The 22,033-nt window shown below is 40.1% G+C and overlaps 1 protein-coding gene across 1 annotated transcript in view; it reads left to right on the top strand.

Annotated features, from left to right (window-relative positions):
- Positions 1-1,397: 1,397 nt before the first annotated feature.
- The window catches only part of FREM2 (FRAS1 related extracellular matrix 2), a 240,500-nt gene continuing 219,864 nt past the window's right edge, over positions 1,398-22,033 (top strand). Inside the window, exons 1-2 of the mRNA XM_072610422.1 lie at positions 1,398-6,878; positions 16,842-16,931. Coding sequence (XP_072466523.1) covers positions 1,673-6,878; positions 16,842-16,931 — 5,296 coding nt within the window. The 5' untranslated portion in view covers positions 1,398-1,672. The remainder of the gene's footprint in view (positions 6,879-16,841; positions 16,932-22,033) is intronic.

A 22,033-nucleotide genomic window follows, 5' to 3' on the forward strand; every position in this document is an offset into this window, starting at 1 on the left:
TCTCTGGGCCTTCATTCCTTGACTTGCTAAACTATCTCTAAGTCTTTGATTCTGAATTCAGGATAAAATCACAAAACAAAAACTGAAAATCACCAAATTTTACATTGTATAGCTTAAATATGAACCAACTGAAATAAATATTTCTTGTACTTGTAACCAGCTCTCCCCACCTCAACCCTCCAGTATGGTCAGTCTCCCAGCTCCCAGGTATGCCACTGGGCTAAAGTGTACAGGGAGGAAATGACTGGTCAATTTCTATTTTCTTGTGAGTTAGATAAAATATTTTGCTAATGATAAGCAAACCTGCCAAATTATTGGAACACATGTGAAATTCCATTAATTTTTTTTTTTAAAGAAACAAATATCAATGAAAAGGTATAAACACAAGAGGGCAGGAAGAACTCAAACTTTGAATTCTGACTACTGTGAAATTCTATCCAATTTATTTTAGCTTGCCCTCCGGATATTTATCAATTCTCTTTACATGCAAAGAAATGTGATGCTGACAAGTAGATTTAGTTTGTGCTTGGTCTAATTATTGCACAGGGAACAGGAATATCTCTAATGACAGCTCTTCAAGCCCTTCTCGGCTTTTTGAGCGCCTGGGGCCACTTGCTCTCCAGCTCCTTCCTTAATTTGGTTCTTTCAGGATTCTGCACAGACTGCATTTCTCACGCATTCCAAGTGCCCCTTTCTCTTAGTTTATGAACTTTGATAGCAAAGGGGGTGGGGAAGGAGGGACTTGTAAAGCCACCCAAAGCTCAGAAGTGTATCCACAGTGTTTCTTAAAGGCTAGAAGAAATACCTGGGAAGTTTTGGCTCTTTTCTTATCAACGCAAGTTATTATTCACCTGAAAATCTGCAAGGGTCATCCTGAACTGCCACGATTTCTGGACTGGCCCGGGACAGATGAGTTCAAGCTTTAGATCCAGTTTCCCGCCCCCTCTATCCCCACCTCTTTTCTAAAGGGAAGGGCTGTACTTCAGATTCGTAGCCAAGAGGGAAAAAAGCAGAATCCCCAAAGCCCAAAGGAAAATGATTCTATGAATTCAGGTCCGCGCACCATGTTCGCGGTCCTCCACGAGCAACCAGAACCCGGGTATTGCAGAGTAGGGGAAGCCTGCTAGTGCTGGGAGCTCCCAGCAGGTTTGCTGCCAAACTCTTTCTCCCTCAGATCACTAAGAACAACCTGTTGCAGATTTTCTCCCCTCCACTCACCCCACCCTTTCCCAGCCTCTGCCTCCTACTTGATTGGCAGTAGCTGGCATCCAATCCTTGACGAGGGTCCCTCCTCTGCAGAGAATCCATTGGTCACTCTGACAGGCAAGAGCAAGAGGGACAAGGGGCGGGATTTCTCTCTCCGCCCCGGGTCCTCCAGGACCTGCAAAGGAGGGGACAGGGGAAAACTCAGTTTGTAGCGCTAGCCTCGGAGTCAGAAACTGTGGAGACCGTGGAGCTGGCAGGGCTCGGCCCTGGCGGAGCCGTCCTTTGAGCAGCAGTGCTAGCCTGAATTGCATTGCGCTTTCCTCCCGGTCCTGTTACTTCTGGGACCATTGGACAACGCGACAATTTTGCTCAGCCCCCTACGCTTCCCAGGGGTGCTGTTCTCTCCCAGTTAGGGAAGTAAAAGACTCTCAGGCGCACCTTCATAGACTAAGGAAGGACCGGCACCATGCACCACGGCGTGATCAGAGTCACAGGAACTCTCGGGATCGTTTCAGCGCAGCCCGGGACTGTTCGCTCTGTCACCTCACGGTCACTTGGCGTGCATCTGCTGCCCTGGCTGTTACTCCTAATTCTGTCACTAGCGAGGTGGGTCTCCGCTCAACTTGATGGCCCCAGTTCCGCATCGGGTGCCCCAGCAAAAGAGGTCATAGTGCTGGCCAACCGTGGACTCCGGGTACCGTTCGGGCGCGCAGTCTGGCTGGACCCGCTGCATGACCTGGTGCTGCAGGTGCAGCCGGGGGATCGCTGCCAAGTGGTGGTGTTGGACAACGACGCGCTGGCTCAGCTGCCTGGTCACCTCAGCCCCAAACGGTTTCCCTGCGACTTTGGACCTGGAGAGGTGAGCTACTCGCACCTGGGCGCCCGCAGCCCTTCACGGGACCGAGTCCGATTGCAGCTGCGTTACGATACTCCCAGCGGGTCAGTGGTGCTGCCCCTGGTGCTGGAGGTGGAGGTACTCTTTACCCAGTTGGAAATAGTGACCAGGAACTTGCCGCTGGTCGTAGAGGAACTTCTGGGTACTAGTAATCCATTAGATCATCGTAGTCTGGAGTTCACTTACCAGCCTGAGACAGAGGAATGCAGGGTAGGCATCCTGTCTGGGCTGGGGGCTCTTCCTCGCTATGGGAAACTTCTTCACTATCCACAGGCTCTAGGAGCAGAGAGGGACTGGCGAGGGGGAGAGGGATTGGAGAAGACTCAGATGATGGACTGCAATGCTTTCCTGGAACTCGGAGTGCGATATTTGCATACAGCACCCGGTCACTCCCCAAATCGGGATTGGGTACCCATGGTCGTTGAGTTGCACCCCAGGGGTGCCCCACTAGGAAGCCCGTCTTTGAAACGCGAGCGCTTTCAGGTGCTGGTGAGGATCCGAGGAGGCACAGAGAATACACCACCTAAGCCCAGTTTTGTTGCCATGATGATGATGGAGGTGGATCAATTTGTGCTGACTGCCCTGACACCGGACATGTTGGCAGCTGAGGATTCTGAATCAGACCCTGATTCGCTGATCTTCAATCTCACTTCTCCCTTCCAGCAAGGTCAAGGCTACTTGGTGAGCACAGATGATCGAAGCTTACCTTTGTCTTCCTTCACTCAGCGGGACCTGCGGCTCCTCAAAATTGCTTACCAGCCCCCAGCAGATGATTCTGATCAGGAGCGTCTTTTTGAACTAGAACTGGAAGTGGTAGATCCAGAGGGTGCAGCCTCAGATCCTTTTGCCTTCATGGTGGTTGTGAAACCCATGAACACTCTAGCTCCCGTAGTCACCAGAAATACTGGTCTTATCCTTTATGAAGGTCAGTCTCGGCCCCTCACAGGGCCCCCAGGCAGTGGACCCTCCAATCTGGTCATCAGTGATGAGGATGACCTTGATACTGTGCAGTTAGAGGTAGTGGCTGGCCTTCAGCATGGGCATCTGACCCTCTTGGGTTCCCCTAGTAGAGATCCTGGTTCTGGGCCACCACGAAAGCACTTCACAGTAGCTGAGCTGGAGGCTGGGCAGGTAGTCTACCAGCATGATGATAGTGATGGCTCTCTGAGCGATAACCTTGTGCTTCGAATGGTAGATGGAGGAGGCCGGCACCAGGTACAATTCCTCTTTCCCATTACCCTGGTGCCTGTGGATGACCAGCCACCGGTCCTCAATGCTAATACTGGACTAATGCTGGCTGAAGGAGATACTGTTCCAATTCCACCACTGGCTTTGAGTGCCACAGACATTGATTCTGATGACTCTATGATACTTTTTGTGTTGGAACCTCCCTACTCAGCAACAGGACAATTGCTACTCCGTCAGACCCATCCACCCAGAGATGGGGAGGAGCTTACTGGAGGCCCCTGGAGGCAAGTGGTGGACTCCCAGAAGGGTACACTATATGAGAGGTCAGTGATAGAGTGGCGACAGCAGGACATTATAGAAGGGCGACTATTTTACCGACACATTGGTCCCCATAGCCCTGGAGGGGGTCCAGTCATGGACCAGTTTGTCTTCAGAGTCCAAGATGACCATGACCCTCCCAATCAATCAGGGCTACAAAAATTTGTGCTGCGTATTCATCCTGTGGATCGATTGCCTCCAGAGCTAGGCAATGGTTGCCCACTGAGGATGGTGGTGCAAGAGTACCAGCTCACACCACTAAGAAAAAAGTGGCTGCGCTATACTGACCTGGACACAGATGACCGAGAACTGCGCTACATTGTGACTCAGCCCCCCACAGACACAGATGAAAATCATTCTCCAGCCCCACTGGGCACATTAGTTTTGACTGATAACCCCTCAGTTGCAGTAACCCATTTCACCCAGGCCCAGATCAATCACCACAAAATTTCTTATAGACCCCCAGACCAGGAACTGGGTGTGGCTGCTCGGGTAGCCCAGTTCCAGTACCGGGTAGAGGACCAGGCTGGGAATATGGTTCCAGGGACCTTTACTTTTTATCTGCAGCCGGTTGATAATCAACCCCCTGAGATCCTCAATACAGGTTTCACCATCCAGGAGAGAGGTCAGCACACCCTGAGTGAAACTGAGCTACATGCTACTGATGTGGACACTGATGCCACCCATATCTCCTTTACCCTCATTCAGGCTCCCAAGCATGGTCAATTGCAGTTAAACCAGAGAAAGCTAGTAGTGGGTGAGCTCTTTCACTTGGAGGATATTGTTCGAGGCAGGGTCACTTATGTCCACAATGGGGATGAGTCCCCAAGTGACAGCTGCTCTATAGCAGTGAGTGATGGTCTTCATGTGGTACCCATTACCCTCAGAGCAAATGTACGCCCAGTAGATGATGAGGTACCCATTCTGTCCTTGCCTGTTGGCACCCTGGGCTCTTACCTAGATGTGTTAGAAAATGAAGCTGCTGAAATCACAGCTCATGTAATCAAGGGTACTGATGAGGACACTGATGATTTGATGCTGACTTTTCTCTTGGAAAACCCCCCTCTATATGGGGAAATCCTGGTCAATGGAGTCCCAGCTGAGCAGTTTTCACAGAGGGATATCCTAGAGGGATCTGTTGTCTATGCCCATACCAGTGGTGAAATTGGCCCATTTCCCAAAGAGGATTCTTTCAATCTGACATTGTCAGATATGTCTGAGGAGTGGCGTATTGGTGGCAACATTGTGCAGGGAGTTACTGTGTTGGTCACCATTCTCCCCATTGATAATCAAGCCCCAGAGGTCATTGTAGGTGAGCAATTTATGGTAGTGGAGGGTGATAAAAGGGTAATTACCACTTCTCATATAAGTGCTGAGGATGTTGATTCCCCTAATGATGACATTTTATGTACAATAGTTACTCAGCCTACTTCAGGATATGTTGAAAATATTTCCCCAGCTCCAGGCTCAGAGAAATCAAGAGCAGGAATAGCCATCAGTGCCTTCACTCTGAAAGACCTTAAACAGGGGCATATTTATTATGTCCAGAGTATCCACAAGGGTGTGGAACCAGTGGAAGATCGATTTGCATTCCGTTGTTCTGATGGGATTAATTTTTCTCACAGACACTTTTTTCCCATTGTGATCATTCCAACTAATGATGAGCAGCCAGAAATGTTTATGAGAGAATTTATGGTGATGGAAGGCATGAGTCTGGTTATTGATACTCCCATCCTCAATGCTGCTGATGGAGATGTTCCTGCAGATGATCTGAATTTTGTTATCACCCATTTTCCCTCCCATGGTCACATCATGAACCAGTTGATAAATGGTACAGTTTTGGTGGAAAGCTTCACCCTCGATCAGATCATTGAGAGTTCTAGCATTATTTATGAACATGATGACTCTGAGACTCAGGAAGACAGCTTTGCCATAAAACTAACTGATGGCAAGTATTCAGTGGAGAAGAGGGTGCTCATATTGGTCATTCCTGTTGATGATGAGACCCCTAGAATGACTATCAATAATGGACTAGAAATTGAAATGGGAGAAACCAAAATTATCAGCAACAGGGTATTGATGGCAACTGATTTAGACTCTGAAGATAAAAGTTTGGTTTATATTATTCGTTATGGGCCAGGGCATGGCCTGTTACAAAGACGAAGGCCTGATGGTACAGTTGAGAATATCACCCTGGGCATGAATTTCACGCAAGATGAAGTGGACAGAGATTTAATTCAATATATGCATTTGGGGCAGGAAGGTATTCGGGACCTGATCAAATTTGATGTGACTGATGGAATAAATCCCCTCATTGACCGATATTTTTATGTTTCCATTGGTAGCATTGACATGGTTTTCCCAGATGTTATAAGCAAGGGAGTATCTTTGAAAGAAGGTGGCAGGGTAACACTCACAACAGACTTACTGAGCACCAGCGACCTCAACAGTCCTGATGAAAATTTAGTTTTTAGCATCACCAGGGCCCCTGTGAGGGGTCACTTGGAGTGCACAGATCAGTCAGGAGTACCCATCACTTCTTTCACTCAGCTTCAGCTTGCAGGGAACAAAATTTACTACATTCACACATCTGATGATGAGGTGAAAATGGATAGCTTTGAGTTTGAAGTCACTGATGGACGTAACTCTGTCTTTCGTACTTTCCGGATCTCCATTAGTGATGTGGACAACAAAAAGCCAGTGGTCACTATTCACAACCTGGTGGTGAGTGAAAGTGAAAATAAGCTTATCACTCCCTTTGAACTCACTGTAGAAGATAGAGATACTCCTGACCATCTCTTAAAATTCACTGTCACTCAAGTACCTGTCCATGGTCATCTTTTCTTCAATAATACCAGGCGTATTATGGTCTTCACCAAACAAGACCTGAATGAAAATTTGATCAGCTACAAACATGATGGGACAGAATCAACTGAAGATAGCTTCTCATTCACTGTGACTGATGGCACACATGCTGATTTCTATGTTTTTCCTGATACTGTATTTGAAACAAGGAGACCCCAAGTGATGAAAATCCGGGTGATTTCTGTGGACAACAGCTCACCTCAAGTTGTGGTGAACAAAGGTGCCCACACCCTTCGCATCTTGACAACTGGACACTTGGGTTTCATGATTACAAACAAAATACTGAAAGTGGAGGACAAGGACAGCTTGCATACTTCCCTCAAGTTCATTGTGACAGGAGCCCCACACCACGGCTTTCTCTTCAACCTGGGGAAAGGCAACCACAGCATCACTCAGTTTACACAAGGTACCATTCTCTTTTCTTTACTTGCAGTTACTGAATACACTGGGTTCTATTTCCGGAAGTGATAGCTTTCATTGACAAATGCAAAAATAGAGTATGAGAATAGGAATCGGACCAGATTCAGCTCTAGGCTCAGTTACCAGCTTCCTGTGTGTGACACTGTGGATGTCACTTAAACTCTGTGCCATTGTCTACTTTATAAAATGGGGATACTAATACCTACCTAATTCTGCCTCAGAAGGATGCAGTGAGACTAAGTGAGATGATGCTTTTGATTGTTTTTCCCCTTCAGGAAGAAATTAGGAATTCACTGCCTTCTCAGTAGCTTAGGTGCTTGAGCTTTTATCCCATTCCTGGATTCTCTGGTATGCTTAGGCTTATGTTGGGAGTACTACAAAAAAAAACTTTTAATCATTATCTGTAGTCATATGTCCACATTTACTGACTGCTAGAGGAGATAGGCAGGGGAAGAGGGATGAATGAATGTCTGGGAGGTGATGACACTGGGGAGATCCTGAGGGTTTTAAGGGGGAAAATGTCTTGGTTTGGAAGAATCAAGTCTGCTAGGAAGTTGAGCATAGATGGAAGAGAAGACCTGCATCATATTATGTCTAAAACAATTAGTGGGGTTAGGGAGAAATGACTGTTCTACATCACTCTCAAACTGCCTGAGCCATGTTCCCTTCAAGGTTCATACCTTTAAGGGAAAAAGTTTTTCCAAATACACAGAAGAAGCTTTTAGATTTTTTTGAAAAATAAAATGAATCTAGCTTGGTCAATTCATCAGTATAGAGAATTCTCAGGGTGGATACTCTCTCCATCATACAGATTAAGAATGAACCCATAATTTACATTCTTAGAGAGTTGCCTGAGGTACTGGGAGATGAAATGACCTCTCTACCCATAGGCACACAGACAATATATTTCAGAGGAAAGGCTTGAACTTGGGTCTTCCACATTCTAAGGTCTGTCCTCAGTCCACTACATGATACTTTTTTGGAAGAATGCTGCTATATGAATCCTAATACCAGTAGTAGTAGTAATAAAATTATTAATAACAAAATGTAACTTTGAACCTAGATAAAACTCACTTTAGAGGACTTTTTTTGTCTGATTTGATTTCAGTTGGTTATTTTGAAGTTGTTCTTAGAATTCATAAGATCATAGATTGAGAACAGGTCTGGGATCAGAAATCTTGAATTCCTGGCACTCCAAGTTGAGTATTTTGTTTTATTTTTTTTCACACAGCACCACACTGACTTCTCCAAATAACTCTGATAACTGACCAGAATGTTCAACCTTCAGAGAGAAAGTTGCCCTTGATTTTTGTGTAATTTGCTTCATTTTACATGAATATATTTTAATATGAAAAATCCAAGAATAGAGGAAGAATACCTGTCCAGTTATACATACCAAAGGGCAGTTAGGTGGTACAGAGGATGGAGATCTGGGTTTGATTCAGGAAGACTCATCTTCCTGAGTCCAAATCTGGCCTCAGACATTCACTCACTGTCTGTGTGACCCTGGGCAACTCATTTAACCCTGTTTGCCTCAGTGTCCTCTTCTGTAAAATGAACTAGAGAAGGAAGTGACAATCCATTCCAGTATCTTTGCCAAGAAAACTCCAAATGGGGTCACGAAGAGTTGGACATGACTACAAAGGATAGAAAAAACATCAAAATATTTGCACCAAAGATGCATTCATCCCTAGAAATATCATTACATAGTGAATTTTTGTTGTTGTTATACAGTCTTGTCTGATTCTTCATGAACTCATTTGGGGTTTTGTTGGCAAAGATACAGAAGCATTAGTCATTTCCTTGTCCACTTCATTTTACAGATGAGGAAACTGAGGCAAATAGAATTAAGTGATTTGGGGAGGGTCACACAGCTAGTGAGTACTTGAGGCCAGATTTGAACTCAGGAAGATGAGTCTTTCTGACTTCAAGTCTGATACTCTGTGTGTTAAGAGGACTATTGATTGCTCATAATTTTGTAGTTATTCATACATATTGTACCTTGCTACATATTTACTTAGAAAATCATTTGGAAAGTGTGATGATAATAATAACTCATTATTCTCATGGTAAATGGTGAATTAATTTATTCTTTCAAAACACAATGAGTGAGTTGGATTAGATGGCTTATAAGGTTCCATCCTAATTTTAAAAAATAATAAACCCTGAGTGAGATGTTATTTAATGTGCACAACACATTTCCACCTTTCTGTGAGGATATCAAGGCTCTGTTAACAACATGTGGAAAACTAAGGCAATTATTAAACTAATTCTAGCCTCCTCTCCCCTCTAGCCTTCACCAGTATCTAGCCTCCAAATCACAAAGGACAAATTGCCTCCATTCCCTAGATATTTTAAAAAGTGTGTTTCTAATCTGAATTAAAGTTCTTTGAATGCAATACACATTGAACAAATGTTTGATGAATGAATGACTGAATAAACCATTTGCTTTGGCTCCCTTTCTCTGCTTGCATATAGCCTGAGGCAGGAAGGACAAGTGATTTATGCATAGCTGCTAGTGGTATAGTTAGTTACCTCATTCAGCGTTCTCTCTCTGGGTGTAAAGCCCTGACCTCTAGACTTTGTGCCCCCCTCCTTTTTTTTCAAAGTGCTTTGGTTGCTTTCATGAAAATCCCTCTCCGGGTGACAGAATGGAAACTGGATATAGATCCCTCACAGTGATTTTTAAGCTCAGGGATGATGTTTAACTCTGGGACATCCCACTGGGAGTGTCCTTTTCCTGTTTCTAGATTCCTAGCAATGCTCTGCTTTTAGACAGCAAATGCTTTGGGAGTCTCAAAATGTGTTAAAGTGAACTACTTGCCTGTTTTAGACCCTGGCAAGTAGCCCCACACTCCAACTCCTTGAATCTTGGCTGAGTGCCTAAACATACCCTAGGGCCTGTAGAGACAGGCAAGCTACAGAATGCCAAGTGTCATGCTGAACCAGCAGGACACTTTTTTTGTCAGGGGCCCTGACATGTACCATATAAACGATACCATGCTGTCTTTCATCTGGTCCATGTTCATGTAAAGAAAAGAAGGTGAGAGGGATATTTACTGAGCATTGAAGAGCAGAAAATGATGCTTTAAACATTCTTCCCCGCTGTGAAAAGGATTAGGTATTACAGATAATAAGGGGTCCTGGTGAATTTGGAGTAAAAGGTTAATTAAAGTGATCCCAGACCAAATCCCATAGCTCTGAACATGAGTTATCTTTTAAATATTGCTGGATGGCAGGCCTCCACTGCTCCACTCTGCCCACTACTTCTCTACCCCTTCAGCTCTTGTAAAAAGTACGCCATAGACTTGTTCTCATTTGCAAATGTGAAGTAATTGTAAATGATGAACCTGCTTTTGTGAGGCCAGCAAACTCACATAACTCAAGCAAAGATCTAAATGTTTACTAAGAAAATTACTTTACATCTATATATATAGAGAGAGAGAGACACATACATACATACATACATATATACATACACACACACATATATACATATATGTATGTATGTATATGTATCAAACAGCACTCATTTCAACAAGTTGAGGCTGGAGCTTGATTTATAGCAGTTATTTATGGAGATTAGATAAGTGAGAAAGAATGAAAAAACTCCATTATGGAGTTGCCATGGTTGCTTTTCTAGAAAGGGAATGATGTATGTGTCTAGGGTGAGGGCTAAGCTGAGCTGTGGCATTTGATCCTGAAGGATTTATTGAACTATATTTTGATGGGATTTAGTGGGTTAGAGAAATATATGATGTTATACATGTATGTATATGTACACATATGTGTATGTAACATTACATGTGTATATATGTATGTATACATATACACACACATTCCAATTTTAAAAATACAGTCAGGAAAACTGCTAAAGCAATAGTTTAGGCAGGCTAAAAATATTTTTCATGTAAAATTGTATTCCAGATGAAAAAGGAACAAATAAATACTAGAATTATTGCAGGATACAATCATATATAGTATAATTTAGAAGTCACTTTGGAGAAACTTAATATATTAACTCAAAGAATAAAATTTAAGTTATATTTTGAATTCATTTGCAGCTAATCAAGTGATAAATTATATTTTATTAATTACATAAAACATGAGAAGATTGTGTAGATTAGCAGAAAGTTACTTTTGTTAACTTCTTAATTCCTCTACCCTTTAACAAAAAGCATCTATCTATCTATCTATCATCTATCTATATGCACACAGAGGGAGTATTCATACCTTAAACATTGTATGTGTATGTAGTTTAAGTATGAATACACCCTAAGAACTTTCATCATAATCTTTATTAAACATTTTGGGTTTAACTTTAGAATAACATTGCTATAATCAATGGTTCTCATTCTCTGAGATAAAAAAAAATACTTAGATATTAGGCTTTCAGACCTCTTAAAGGATGAGATGGGAAGATAAATATAGTTTTGGCATATTTTAGCTAATCAATATCACCTGCCTTGACTTGCAATGAAAATCCTGGGACAATTGATAGTGATATATTATAGATGCATGTATTCTTTTCATTTTTTATCAATAACATTTTATTTTTCCCAATTACACATGAAAACAATTTTAATATTCTTTTTTTAAAAATTTTGAGTTTCCAATTCTATCTCTCCATCCCTTCCTTCCTTCCTCTCTTTCTCTGGGGTGGTAAGCAATCTAATATAAGTAAAACATGTACAAGCAAGCAAAGCATATTTCCAGATTAGTCACTCTGTGAAAGAAAACTCAAAAACAAAAGGAAAAACATGAAAAACGGTATGTTTTGGTCTGTATTCAGACTCCATCAGTTCTTTCTCTGGAGATGGATAGCATTTTTCATCATGAGTCCTTTGGAATTGTCTTGGAATGTGGTGCTGAGAACAGCTTAGTCATTCACAGTTGTTCATCATATAATATTACTGTTACTTTGTACAATGTTCTTCTGGTTCTGCTCACTTCGTTTTGTATCAGTTCAAGTAAGTTTTCCAGGTTTTTCTGAAATCTGTCTGCTCATAATTTCTTATGGCAAAATAATATTCCATTACAATCATATACCACAGCTTGTTCAGCCAATCACCAATTGATGGGCATCCCCTTAATTTGCAATTCTTAGCCACAGGAAAAAAAAGAGCTATTATATTTTTGTACAAATAGGTCCTTTTCTCTTTGCTCTTTTTATTCTTTAAAAAAATCTTTGAAATCAGTTTTGAGCTAGTGCTTCGTTTCTCTGGGAATACGCTCCTAATGGGCTTTATTCCTTTCTTAGGAAATAGTGATGCAGAACTTCGTTTCAGTAAGGAGGTTTTTCACATTCTGCTTGCAGAACACTATAGTCTTGTCATTGTAAATCAGCCAAATTTTCTTTAAAATTATGAAAGGAAGGGAAAAACTAACCAGAGGATCTTAGCATCTGGTCAGAAGTCACCTTAATTTGGAGTTATTTAGCTATGTGGGCAGAGCAGTGTAATTTTCTTCCAAAAGATAAGTTAAGACTTGTCAGTGTGAATGGGGGGCTCCTTAGGTGTTGAAGTAAGGTTTCATTATATTACTTTCCTGCCATTTGTGTTAAGGGCAAGAGTCAAGTATGATTCAGGGAATGAAAGAGGACTAGGATGAATGCTAGCTCACCTGTCATTTCATTTTTTTCCCTCCTAGCCTTGAATTTTCTATGAATTTACTCAGTTGGAAGGGATTGGGGGGGGGGGTTAACTAATAATTCTTGCCACAGACATTCTATAGATAGGATTTTTCATGACCTTAGACAAACCCTATTTCCAAGCCTCTTGAATTGGATTTCATTTTGCAACAAAGGGACATCTCTTTTCTACAACAGCACATGCAAAATAATGAATACTAAACCATATCCCTCTATACCCCCCACCCCAGCCCTAAGTTACTTTGGAAGTTGTGTCATCCACAAGTATCATAGATATGGGCAAATTCTGACTTAGTGTTTTTAAAGTGAACTATTTGAACTTTTTTTCTCTACAAATTCGGTGTATAATATGGGGATGTTGGCACCTTGTTTTAGGTTTATATCATAAACTCAATTGCCATTAAGCCATATTGGCCTGAGTTTAATGCAGTTAAAAGTATACCTCCTACCATATGTTGGAAAGGGTGAATGTAAAAGAAATCTGTAGCCTGAATTATCATGAGGGAACAAAGTCTGATTTCATATTGACATAACTGGTAGATGATATTTTATTCTTGTGGAGCAACTTATTTAAAGAGCTTAGGATTTTTTTTCTTTTTTTAAAATTTATTTTTCATGTTAAACATTGACTTCCACAAGATTTTGAGTTCCAAATTTTATCCCCATCTCTCCTTTCCCCTCACCCAAGGACAAGGTGCATTCCAATTACCACTTCCCCCAATCTGCCCTCACTTCTATCACATACATCCATTTTCTTTTCCCTTCCCCTCTATTTTCTTGCAGGGCAAGATAGATTTCTATGCCCCATTGCCTATATGTCTTATTTTCCAGTTGCATGTAAAACAATGATTAGCATTCAATTTTAAAACTTTGAGCTCCAACTTCTCTACCTTTCTCCCTCCATTGAGAAGGCAAAGCAATTCAATATAGGCTATATATGTGTAGTTTTGCAAAAGACTTCCACAATAGTCATGTTGTGTAAGACTAACTGTATTTCCCTCTATCCTATTCTGCCCCCATTTATTCTATTCTCTCTTTTGACCCTGTCCCTCCTCAAAAGTGTTTACTTCTAATTACTTCTTTCTCCCATTTGCCCTCCCTTCTGTTATCCCCCTACCCCTGTTTATTCCCTTCCCCCCCCCCCAATTTTCCTGTAGGGTAAGAGAGATTTTCATACCCAATTGAGTGCGCATGTTATTCCCTCCTTAAGCCAAATCCAATGAGAGTGAGGTTCACCCTTTCCCTCTCACCTCCCTCTTCTTCCCCTCCATTGTAAAAACTTTTAGTTGTCTCTTTTATGTGAGAGATAATTTACCTCATTCTATTTCTCCCTTTGTACTTCTCCCAGTATATTCCCCTCTCACCCTTTAATTTTGTTTTTTGTGGATATCATCCCTTTATATTTAACTCACCCTATATCCTCTATCTATATGTATAAAATTCATCCAACTATCCTAATACTGAGAAAACTCTCAAGGGTTACAAATATCATCTTTCCATGTAGGAATGTAAACAGTTCAGTTTTAGTAAGTCCCTTATGATTTCTCTTTCCTGTTTACTTTTTTCAAATTTCTCTTGATTCTTGTGTTTGAAAATAAAATTTTCTATTCAGCTCTGGTTTTTTCCTCAATAATGCTTGAAAGTCATCTGTTTCATTGAATGACCATTTTCCCCCCTGAAATATTATACTCAGTTTTGCTAGGTAGGTGATTCTTGGTTTTAATCCTAGCTCCTTTGACCTCTGGTATTTCATACCCCAAGCCCTCTGATCCCTTAATGTAGAAGCTGCTAGATTTTGTGTTATCTTGATTGTGTTTCCACATTATTCAAATTGTTTCTTTCTGGCTACTTGCAATTTTTTCTCCTTGACCTGGGAACTTTGGAAATTGGTTACAATATTCCTAGTTTTCCTTTGGGGATCTCTTTCAGGAGGTAATCAATAGATTTTTTTCAATATCTATTTTACCTTCTGGTTCTAGAATCTCAGGGCAGTTTTCCATAATAACTTCTTGAAAGATGATGTCTAGGCTCTTCTTTGGATCATGGCTTTCATGTAGTCCAATAATTTTTATATTGTCTCTCCTGGATTTATTTTACAGATCAGTTGTTTTTCCAAAGGGATACTTCACATTGTCTTCTATTTTTCATTCTTTTGATTTTGTTTGATAATTTCTTGATTTCTCATAAAGTCATTAGATTCCATTTGCCTCATTCTAATTTTAAAGGAATTATTTTCTTCAGTGAGCTTTTGGACTTGTTTTTCCATTTGGCCAATTCTGCTTTTTTAAAGCAGTCTTCTCCTCATTGGCTTTTTGGATCTCTTTTGTCACTTGGGTTAGTCTATTTTTTAAGGTGATATTTTCTTCAGGTTTTTTTGGGGGGGCGGGGTCTCCTTTGCCAAAACTGTTGATTCATTTTTCATGATTTTTTTGCATCACTCTCATTTTTCTTCCCAATTTTTCCTCTGCTTCTCTTATTTGATTTTCCAAATCCTTTTCAAGCTCTTCCATGGCATGAGACCACTTCACATTTTCTTGGAGGCTTTGAATGTAGGAGCTTTGACTTGGTTGTCTTCTTCTGGTTGTGTGTTTTGATCTTCTTTGTCACCAAAGTAAGATTGTATAGTCTGATATTTTTTCCTATTTTTGCTCAGTTCCCCAGCCAATTACTTGACTTTTGAACTCTTAGTCAAGGTAATTCTCTGCTTCCAGTAAGGCCTACTATCAGCTGCTCAATACCCCCACAATCTGTGGACCTAGAGCTCCAGAAATAGCCTCTGCCACTGCTCCTGCTGCTGCTGTGGCTGCTATGGGCTCCACTTCCTCCTCCACTATCCTGGGACTGGGGTCGGATTGCACCACTCTCTCACACAAGCCTGATAGCTTCCTTCCACTCACCTTCCAAGTTATCCTTGATGCCCTGGGGTCAAGAAGTATGGAAACCACCACAGCTACCAGTGATTCGGTTCCCCAGCCCTAGACCTGCTCAGGCCCCATCCATGCTGGTGCAGCCCACCTTGGACTGCACTCCACTCCCAGCCCTGTGTGACAGATGCCTGCATTCAACCTTCCAGGCTGTCTTGGACTAGAGATCTGCCTCAAACTGTCACTCTGTGGGTTCTGCAGCCCCAGAATTTGTTCAGAGACATTTTTATAGGTATTTTCCAGGGTTTGGGGGAGAGCTCAAACAAGTTCCTGCTTTTACTCTGCCATCTTGGCTCCACCCCCCCTTAGTTATTTCATAGGCAATAACTCATCACCAGAATGTCTATATGTAATTGGCAGTAGTTAGCCTAACAAGCCTTTTAACATGTCCACTCCTTTGAGCCTCTGTACGTTGTCCTATTTTACTGATATAACTTGACCCTGAGAAGGATAATCTACCATGAGATCCATTCATGGAAGATTGTACCTACACAAATCACATTATAGTCACTATACAACATTGAATTTATATTCTTGCAAGCATTAGTAAAGTCTATTTGTGTACATATTTCCCCTTAGGTGGGCACTTAAAGTTGTGTTAAAAGGGAGGAGAAAACCTTGACATGCTTATTAGGCAAATAAATATTGGACTATTGTTGAATCTGTTTTTAGTGATGATTTACTTTTCATGTAGTCTTTGAAATAACTACTATCTGACTTGCTTGAAACAAATATTGGTTTATGTTGGTGATTACAATGTTAGAAGAGAATGTTATTGGGTCAATTCCATTGCCAGTACACCATCACTGGTAGAAATAATGAAATAGTATGCTCCTTGAAGATAGGGATTCTATCTTAGTCAACTTTCCATCTTCCTCAAAGCCTATTACAGAGATACTCTGTAAATGATTTAGATTTAATAGAGTTAAACCAAGGGAAATTGAGGAATGAGACAGAGAATGGGTACCCAGGGATGCAGTGTACCAAGAGAGGGAAAGCAGAGATGAAAGGATACCAGAATTGAACTCTTTTACTGCCTCACATTTTTAGCTAGGTCTGACATCTCCTATGTCTCTCTCTGGACTCTTTAGTTTCTTTAGCTGCACTCAATTTACCTTATTAAATGTAAGTCAGATGCTAGAAGACCAAATACCAATATGATACTAGGTTAGGAAGTCTAGAGGCCTTTTTCCATTTCAGAGCTCTGTATCTAACAATGGATTCAGGCATGGGCATGTTAGATAAGCATTTTTTGCATCTGACTGAGCAAAAAGGGATGGGGTGGGGGAGGGCACAGGTTAATACCTGTTAGATAATCTGCACTTGTTTTTCAATTTTAAAAAGTCATTCTATTCTTTTGTTATTTTTTTTTCAGCTGACATTGATGACATGAAAATATGTTATGTCTTAAGACAAGGGGCTAATGCCACAAGTGACAGTTTCTACTTTACAGTTGAAGATGGTGGTAAGTACTGTGTTCCACATTCTAATGAATGGGAACAGATATTTAGTGCTTTATTTAATACCTGCTTACAGTCTAGGCTGCACCAAACTGGTATTATTTTGGTACAATAAAGGCTTGCTATTTTGTATAAGCAATTTTACAAAAAAAAAGATGTCATAATTTTTCTGGAACCAACACAGTCATATTCTGCTAAGAGGAAAAGTGATACATCCCTTTGAGAAAATGTGGAAGAGAGAATTGTACTTTAAAAAATCTCAGAAATTATTTTGCTTTTCATAAATTTGTTTACAGTAGTTATTGCCAAGGTATCAGTAGTAGAAGCCAACATGAATGTAAATTTAATTTCATCTTCCTATTACTAGTGATTTATATTATAAACTTGAAACTATTTGTTTTTCTTCAATATTGACCTAATAGTTCCAGTTTAAGGCAATATTTCTCAAAATAAAGGTCTAAGCAAAGGTGCTATAGATAGTCTTATAATCAAAAATCTCATTTTCCACATATTACTATTGCTCCCCCATCCAAAGGCTCTGACTAATAACTTGCTCTCTTATCCTTGCTGTTAGCCAGCCTGTTCTTTCCTTTTCCTTTAATAGAGAAGACAAAATAAAAACATTACTGTTCTCTTCCTTCTCAAGAAAAAAAAAAAAGAAAAGCAACCCCAAGAACTGAATGTCAAGAGTAGGGGCAGGGTAAACATTTGGACAAAGGGAGGATACAGTTATAATACACTTTAAGAGGAGAAGGAAGAAATCACATAAGAGATAATAATATGATAGTTGATTATGTTATTTTTTAGGGATATTCCATTATGTCACCTGTATCTATATTTGTACTACTTCTGCTAGTTACCTGCCCTATAACAATTTATAATCTAAAGTAATTATTCAAAGAGATCTCACCAGATAACTATGCTTAACAAGATCCAAAGCACTTAAGGCATGAAGACTGCTAAATATGTGCCAAGGACCCAATAAATCTATCAACCAAAAATGTCTATCTATCTACATACTATCAACATATTCATATTGATTTGGATTCATATGTTATATTCTTGTTACCTCCCTTAATCAAAATAAATCCAACTCCTTCATTTCTAGAGTGATTAAATTATACTTAAGTTTCTCCACTGGGTTAGCAAGGTCATTCAATTGATAAATGGGATCATGGTATGAAATAAAGTCTGAAACTGAAACCAACCTCAGGTGTTTTCTAACTTACTATTCTGACTTAGTTTTCATGACTCACCTGGAAGTGCCCTTCTATGTGCAATTCACTTAATAGACCCTAAAACAATTTGAATTCGTGTAGCATTCAGCGGCTAAGAACTAAATTAGGAACTCCTGATGACAGGTTTTCTTGGCAAAAATAAAGTTCTATAACATTTTATGAATTTTCCCTCCAAAATTACACATAAATTTTTATAAAAGAAAATGGAAATAATTCATCAAGGTCAATGTGATGTGTTTTTTTTTTTCCTTTTTCATTCTTAAAATAAAATTCTAATTTCTGGGGATCATATTGTTTTACACATTCTTCAAATGGATCACAGGGTAGCATTTACCTTAAAGTTTTAACCTTCATTCAGACTGTACAAAACAATGAGTCATACATGATTTAATGAAAAATGACTAGCTGAAAATGGTGAGTTTATATTTGTAAATGATAGAAATATGGCTGGGACACTAAGAGTTTTCTGTTCGGAAGGAGAAGTAGAATGTTCCATTACCCTCTTTAACGGTTATAGTTTCACATGAGAAGGAAAAAACTCAGAGTATTACTTGATATTTCCCTCCTTTCCATTGACTTCCAAACATTGGTTGTGGGGCTCAGGTAGGTTCTGGCAGAATATCAGCTGAGTAACATGGTTTCAGTGTCCCTGGCGTGAAACCAGTTCTTGATGGAAGAATCCACACATGAAGTACCCTAAAGACAGAGAATGAAATGTCACAAATATCTTTAGAGTTGTTTTTCTTTAACTTTTATTTGTTAGGATTTTGTGTTGCATCCTAAAATTCCCAAATATTTGCATGGCCTCATACCTTGAATAACTATCTTCTTTGAAATTCTGGTGTTGCTGAATTATTTCAGTCATATATGATTCTTCATGACCCCACTTGGGGTTTTCTTGACAAAGATACTGGAGTAATTAGTAATTTCCTTCTCCAGATCATTTTACAGATGAGAAACCTGAGGCAGAGAGGGTTAAGTGATTTGCCCAGGGGACATAGCTAGTAAGTGTCAGAGGTCAAATCTGAACTGAGTCTTCCTGATTCCAGGTCCAGTGTTCTGTCCACTCTGTCACATAGCTAGTCTTTGAAACCCAATTTAAGATCAAATTCTGTTGTCAAATATATGGAGGACTCTTATTGAAATGGATGAATGAGGCTGAATCAAAGGGAGTAAATATATTAGAGAACCACAGAAGTCTTAATGGCAGAAATTTTCTTTCAAGATTTCCCAGCCCCTCTGTAGAGCAAGAATGCAGTTCACAATGTCTATGTATATATATATATATAGGTGTGTGTGTGTGTACGTGTGTGTCTTCCATTATGTATAAAACTGAATCTAGTTAAAGACCCATAGTAAAGGAGATAGGATCCAAAAATGAATACCCTGTGTTACTATGCTACATTTAAGCTCTAGTAATACTGACAATTATTTTGGTTGGGACATATTATAATTAAGAATATCTCTTGTGGATTGAAACGTGAACATTTTGTATCTCTAAATTTAGCAACACATTCCATACAGTAGGGGTGAGAGCTCTTTCTGAATGTATAATTAAGGAACCTTTTGAAGTCTTTATTTTTAAGGCCCCTGCTGTGTGTACCATCTGGAATAGTGAATTGAAATAGTAGATCCAGCTTATCTCTAATCATATATAATGATTTAATTCGTATACTGCTTTACTTAAAATCTTAGTAGTAAATCTACGTCACTGAATCACTATGAAGTAGGAGAAAACATTTCCTATATTTAATCATCAGGAAGTGAATAAATAGTATAGTTGAGTTTAGAATTAAGGGGTCTTTATCCCTAATTTAATATTCAACCTTTTATATCAAGTCCTTTTCTAAGTCAACAAGATTGTAAAGAAAAGCACCTTGGTGTTTTTTTTTTAGCTAAACAGTTACCTTCTAAGGTTATTGCAATATTAACAGAATGCCTAGAAGACTTGTAAATTAAACATTCAGAACATGCCTTTCTGGAAGCTCAAAAGTAAAACATGACCAGAGGAAAATGTGGAAGAGACTTAGGAGAATGGAAGAGGTAGAAACAACTGGGGTTTCTTCCATATACTCTTAAGGACTAGAGATTAAAATAATAGGATGCTCATCTTCAATTCTTGGAACTAGAGGCAGGAGAGCATTCCAGGTTCAGAGGTGTAAGATGGAATGTTGTACACAGGGAGCAATATAAGGAGGTTAGTTTGGTGGAACTACAGAGTACTTGAGTGTGAATAACATATGAAGAGTCTGGAAAGACAGGCTGGAGCCAGCTAGTGGAAGACCTTAAATACCAAATGGAGAAGTTTATATTTTATGCTAACAGTAGTGGGAAACCACTAAAATTCTTAAGCAAAGGAGTCATATGATCAAGATTTTTAGGAATAGCGATTTGGCCTTTTGTGGAGGATGAATCCAAGAGGGAAGAAATTGGATTCAGGGAAAATATTTAGGAAACCATTGCCATACAAAGTTCAGGCAAGAGATGATGAGGGGTTTGGGTGTGAGAAGAGAAAAGTGGATTGATGCAAGAGATATTAATGATGTGTAATTGATTGGAGAAGGAAACTACTCCAGTACATTTGCCAAAAAAGGCAGACACAAAGATTCAGATATGACTGAATGACTGAACACAAACGACATGGCTGAATGTGACAGACATGGCTGAATGTGACAGATATGACTGAATACCAGCTGGCTGTTAAGCAAAGGTGAGGAGTTGAGTATCTTCTTGTCTCAGTTTGAATGCAGTAGTCTGTTGGGTGATGCCCCTGCCTCAAGCTTCTTTCCCCACTCCAGTCCATCTTCAATTCAACTGTCAAAGTGATTTTCTTAAAATGCAGGTCTGATCATGTCACCTCTCAACTCAGTAAACTCCAGTGGCTCCCTCTCATTTCCAGGATCAAATATAAAAGGCTCTGTTTGTTTTTTAAAGTCCTTTATAATATGGCCCTCTCACCACCCACCTTCTAAATCTTCTTGTATTTTGCAAGTCAGTGATGATAATCCTTGAGCAAGGCTCTCCTATCTCCTAACTATGGGCATTTTCACTGACTGTCCCTCATGACTCTAATGGTCTGCCTCCTCATATCCACCTCCTAGTTTCTCTGGCTTCAAGTCCCAGCTAAAATCCCACATTGTACAGGAAGCCTTTCCCATTTTTTAAAAATTCCAGTTTATCCTGTATATCACTTCTTTGTACATAGTCATTTGCATGTTATCTTTCCCATTAGACTCTGAGCTCCTAAACAGCAGAAACTATCTTTTGCCATTTTTTTTTAAAATCCCAGTTCATTGACTGACTAACTGGTTGATATGAAACTGAAGCAGAGAAATGTTGAATAATTTGTCTGACATCCGTTTTAGTCATAGTGCTCCAATTGGAAGCTAATTCTAGTCCCTAAGCCACCTTCCCACGAAGTATAATGGCATTTGAATTGTTTAAGGTACTTGGATTGGCCAAAAACTCCTCGAAGTCTTTTGTGGGACTTCAGAACAGGAATTAGAAGTGATTAGTAAGCTAACAACGAAATCATATTATTGTTAGCCATTTTGTCAGAAAAGTTTAATCTTCAACAATCATTAAGTATCTGTTATATGCCAGTGACTATACTAAGCATGGGGATACAATGAAAGGCAAAAACAGTCTCACATTAGACTGTTTCTGTCCTCAGGTATTTCTCAGTCTCACGGGAGAGACAATATACAAATAGCTATGTACAAACAAGATTTATACAGGATAAATTGGAGACAATCAACAGAGGAAAAACACTAAGATTAAGGACAAGTGGGAAAGGCTTCTTGCAGAAGGTAGATTTTAGGCTATTTGAAGGAACTCAGGGAAACCCTGTGGTAGAAGAATAAAAGGAG

This window comes from Notamacropus eugenii, chromosome 5, assembly GCF_028372415.1.
Source record: "Notamacropus eugenii isolate mMacEug1 chromosome 5, mMacEug1.pri_v2, whole genome shotgun sequence".
In the NCBI taxonomy this organism is placed as follows: Eukaryota; Metazoa; Chordata; class Mammalia; order Diprotodontia; family Macropodidae; genus Notamacropus; species Notamacropus eugenii.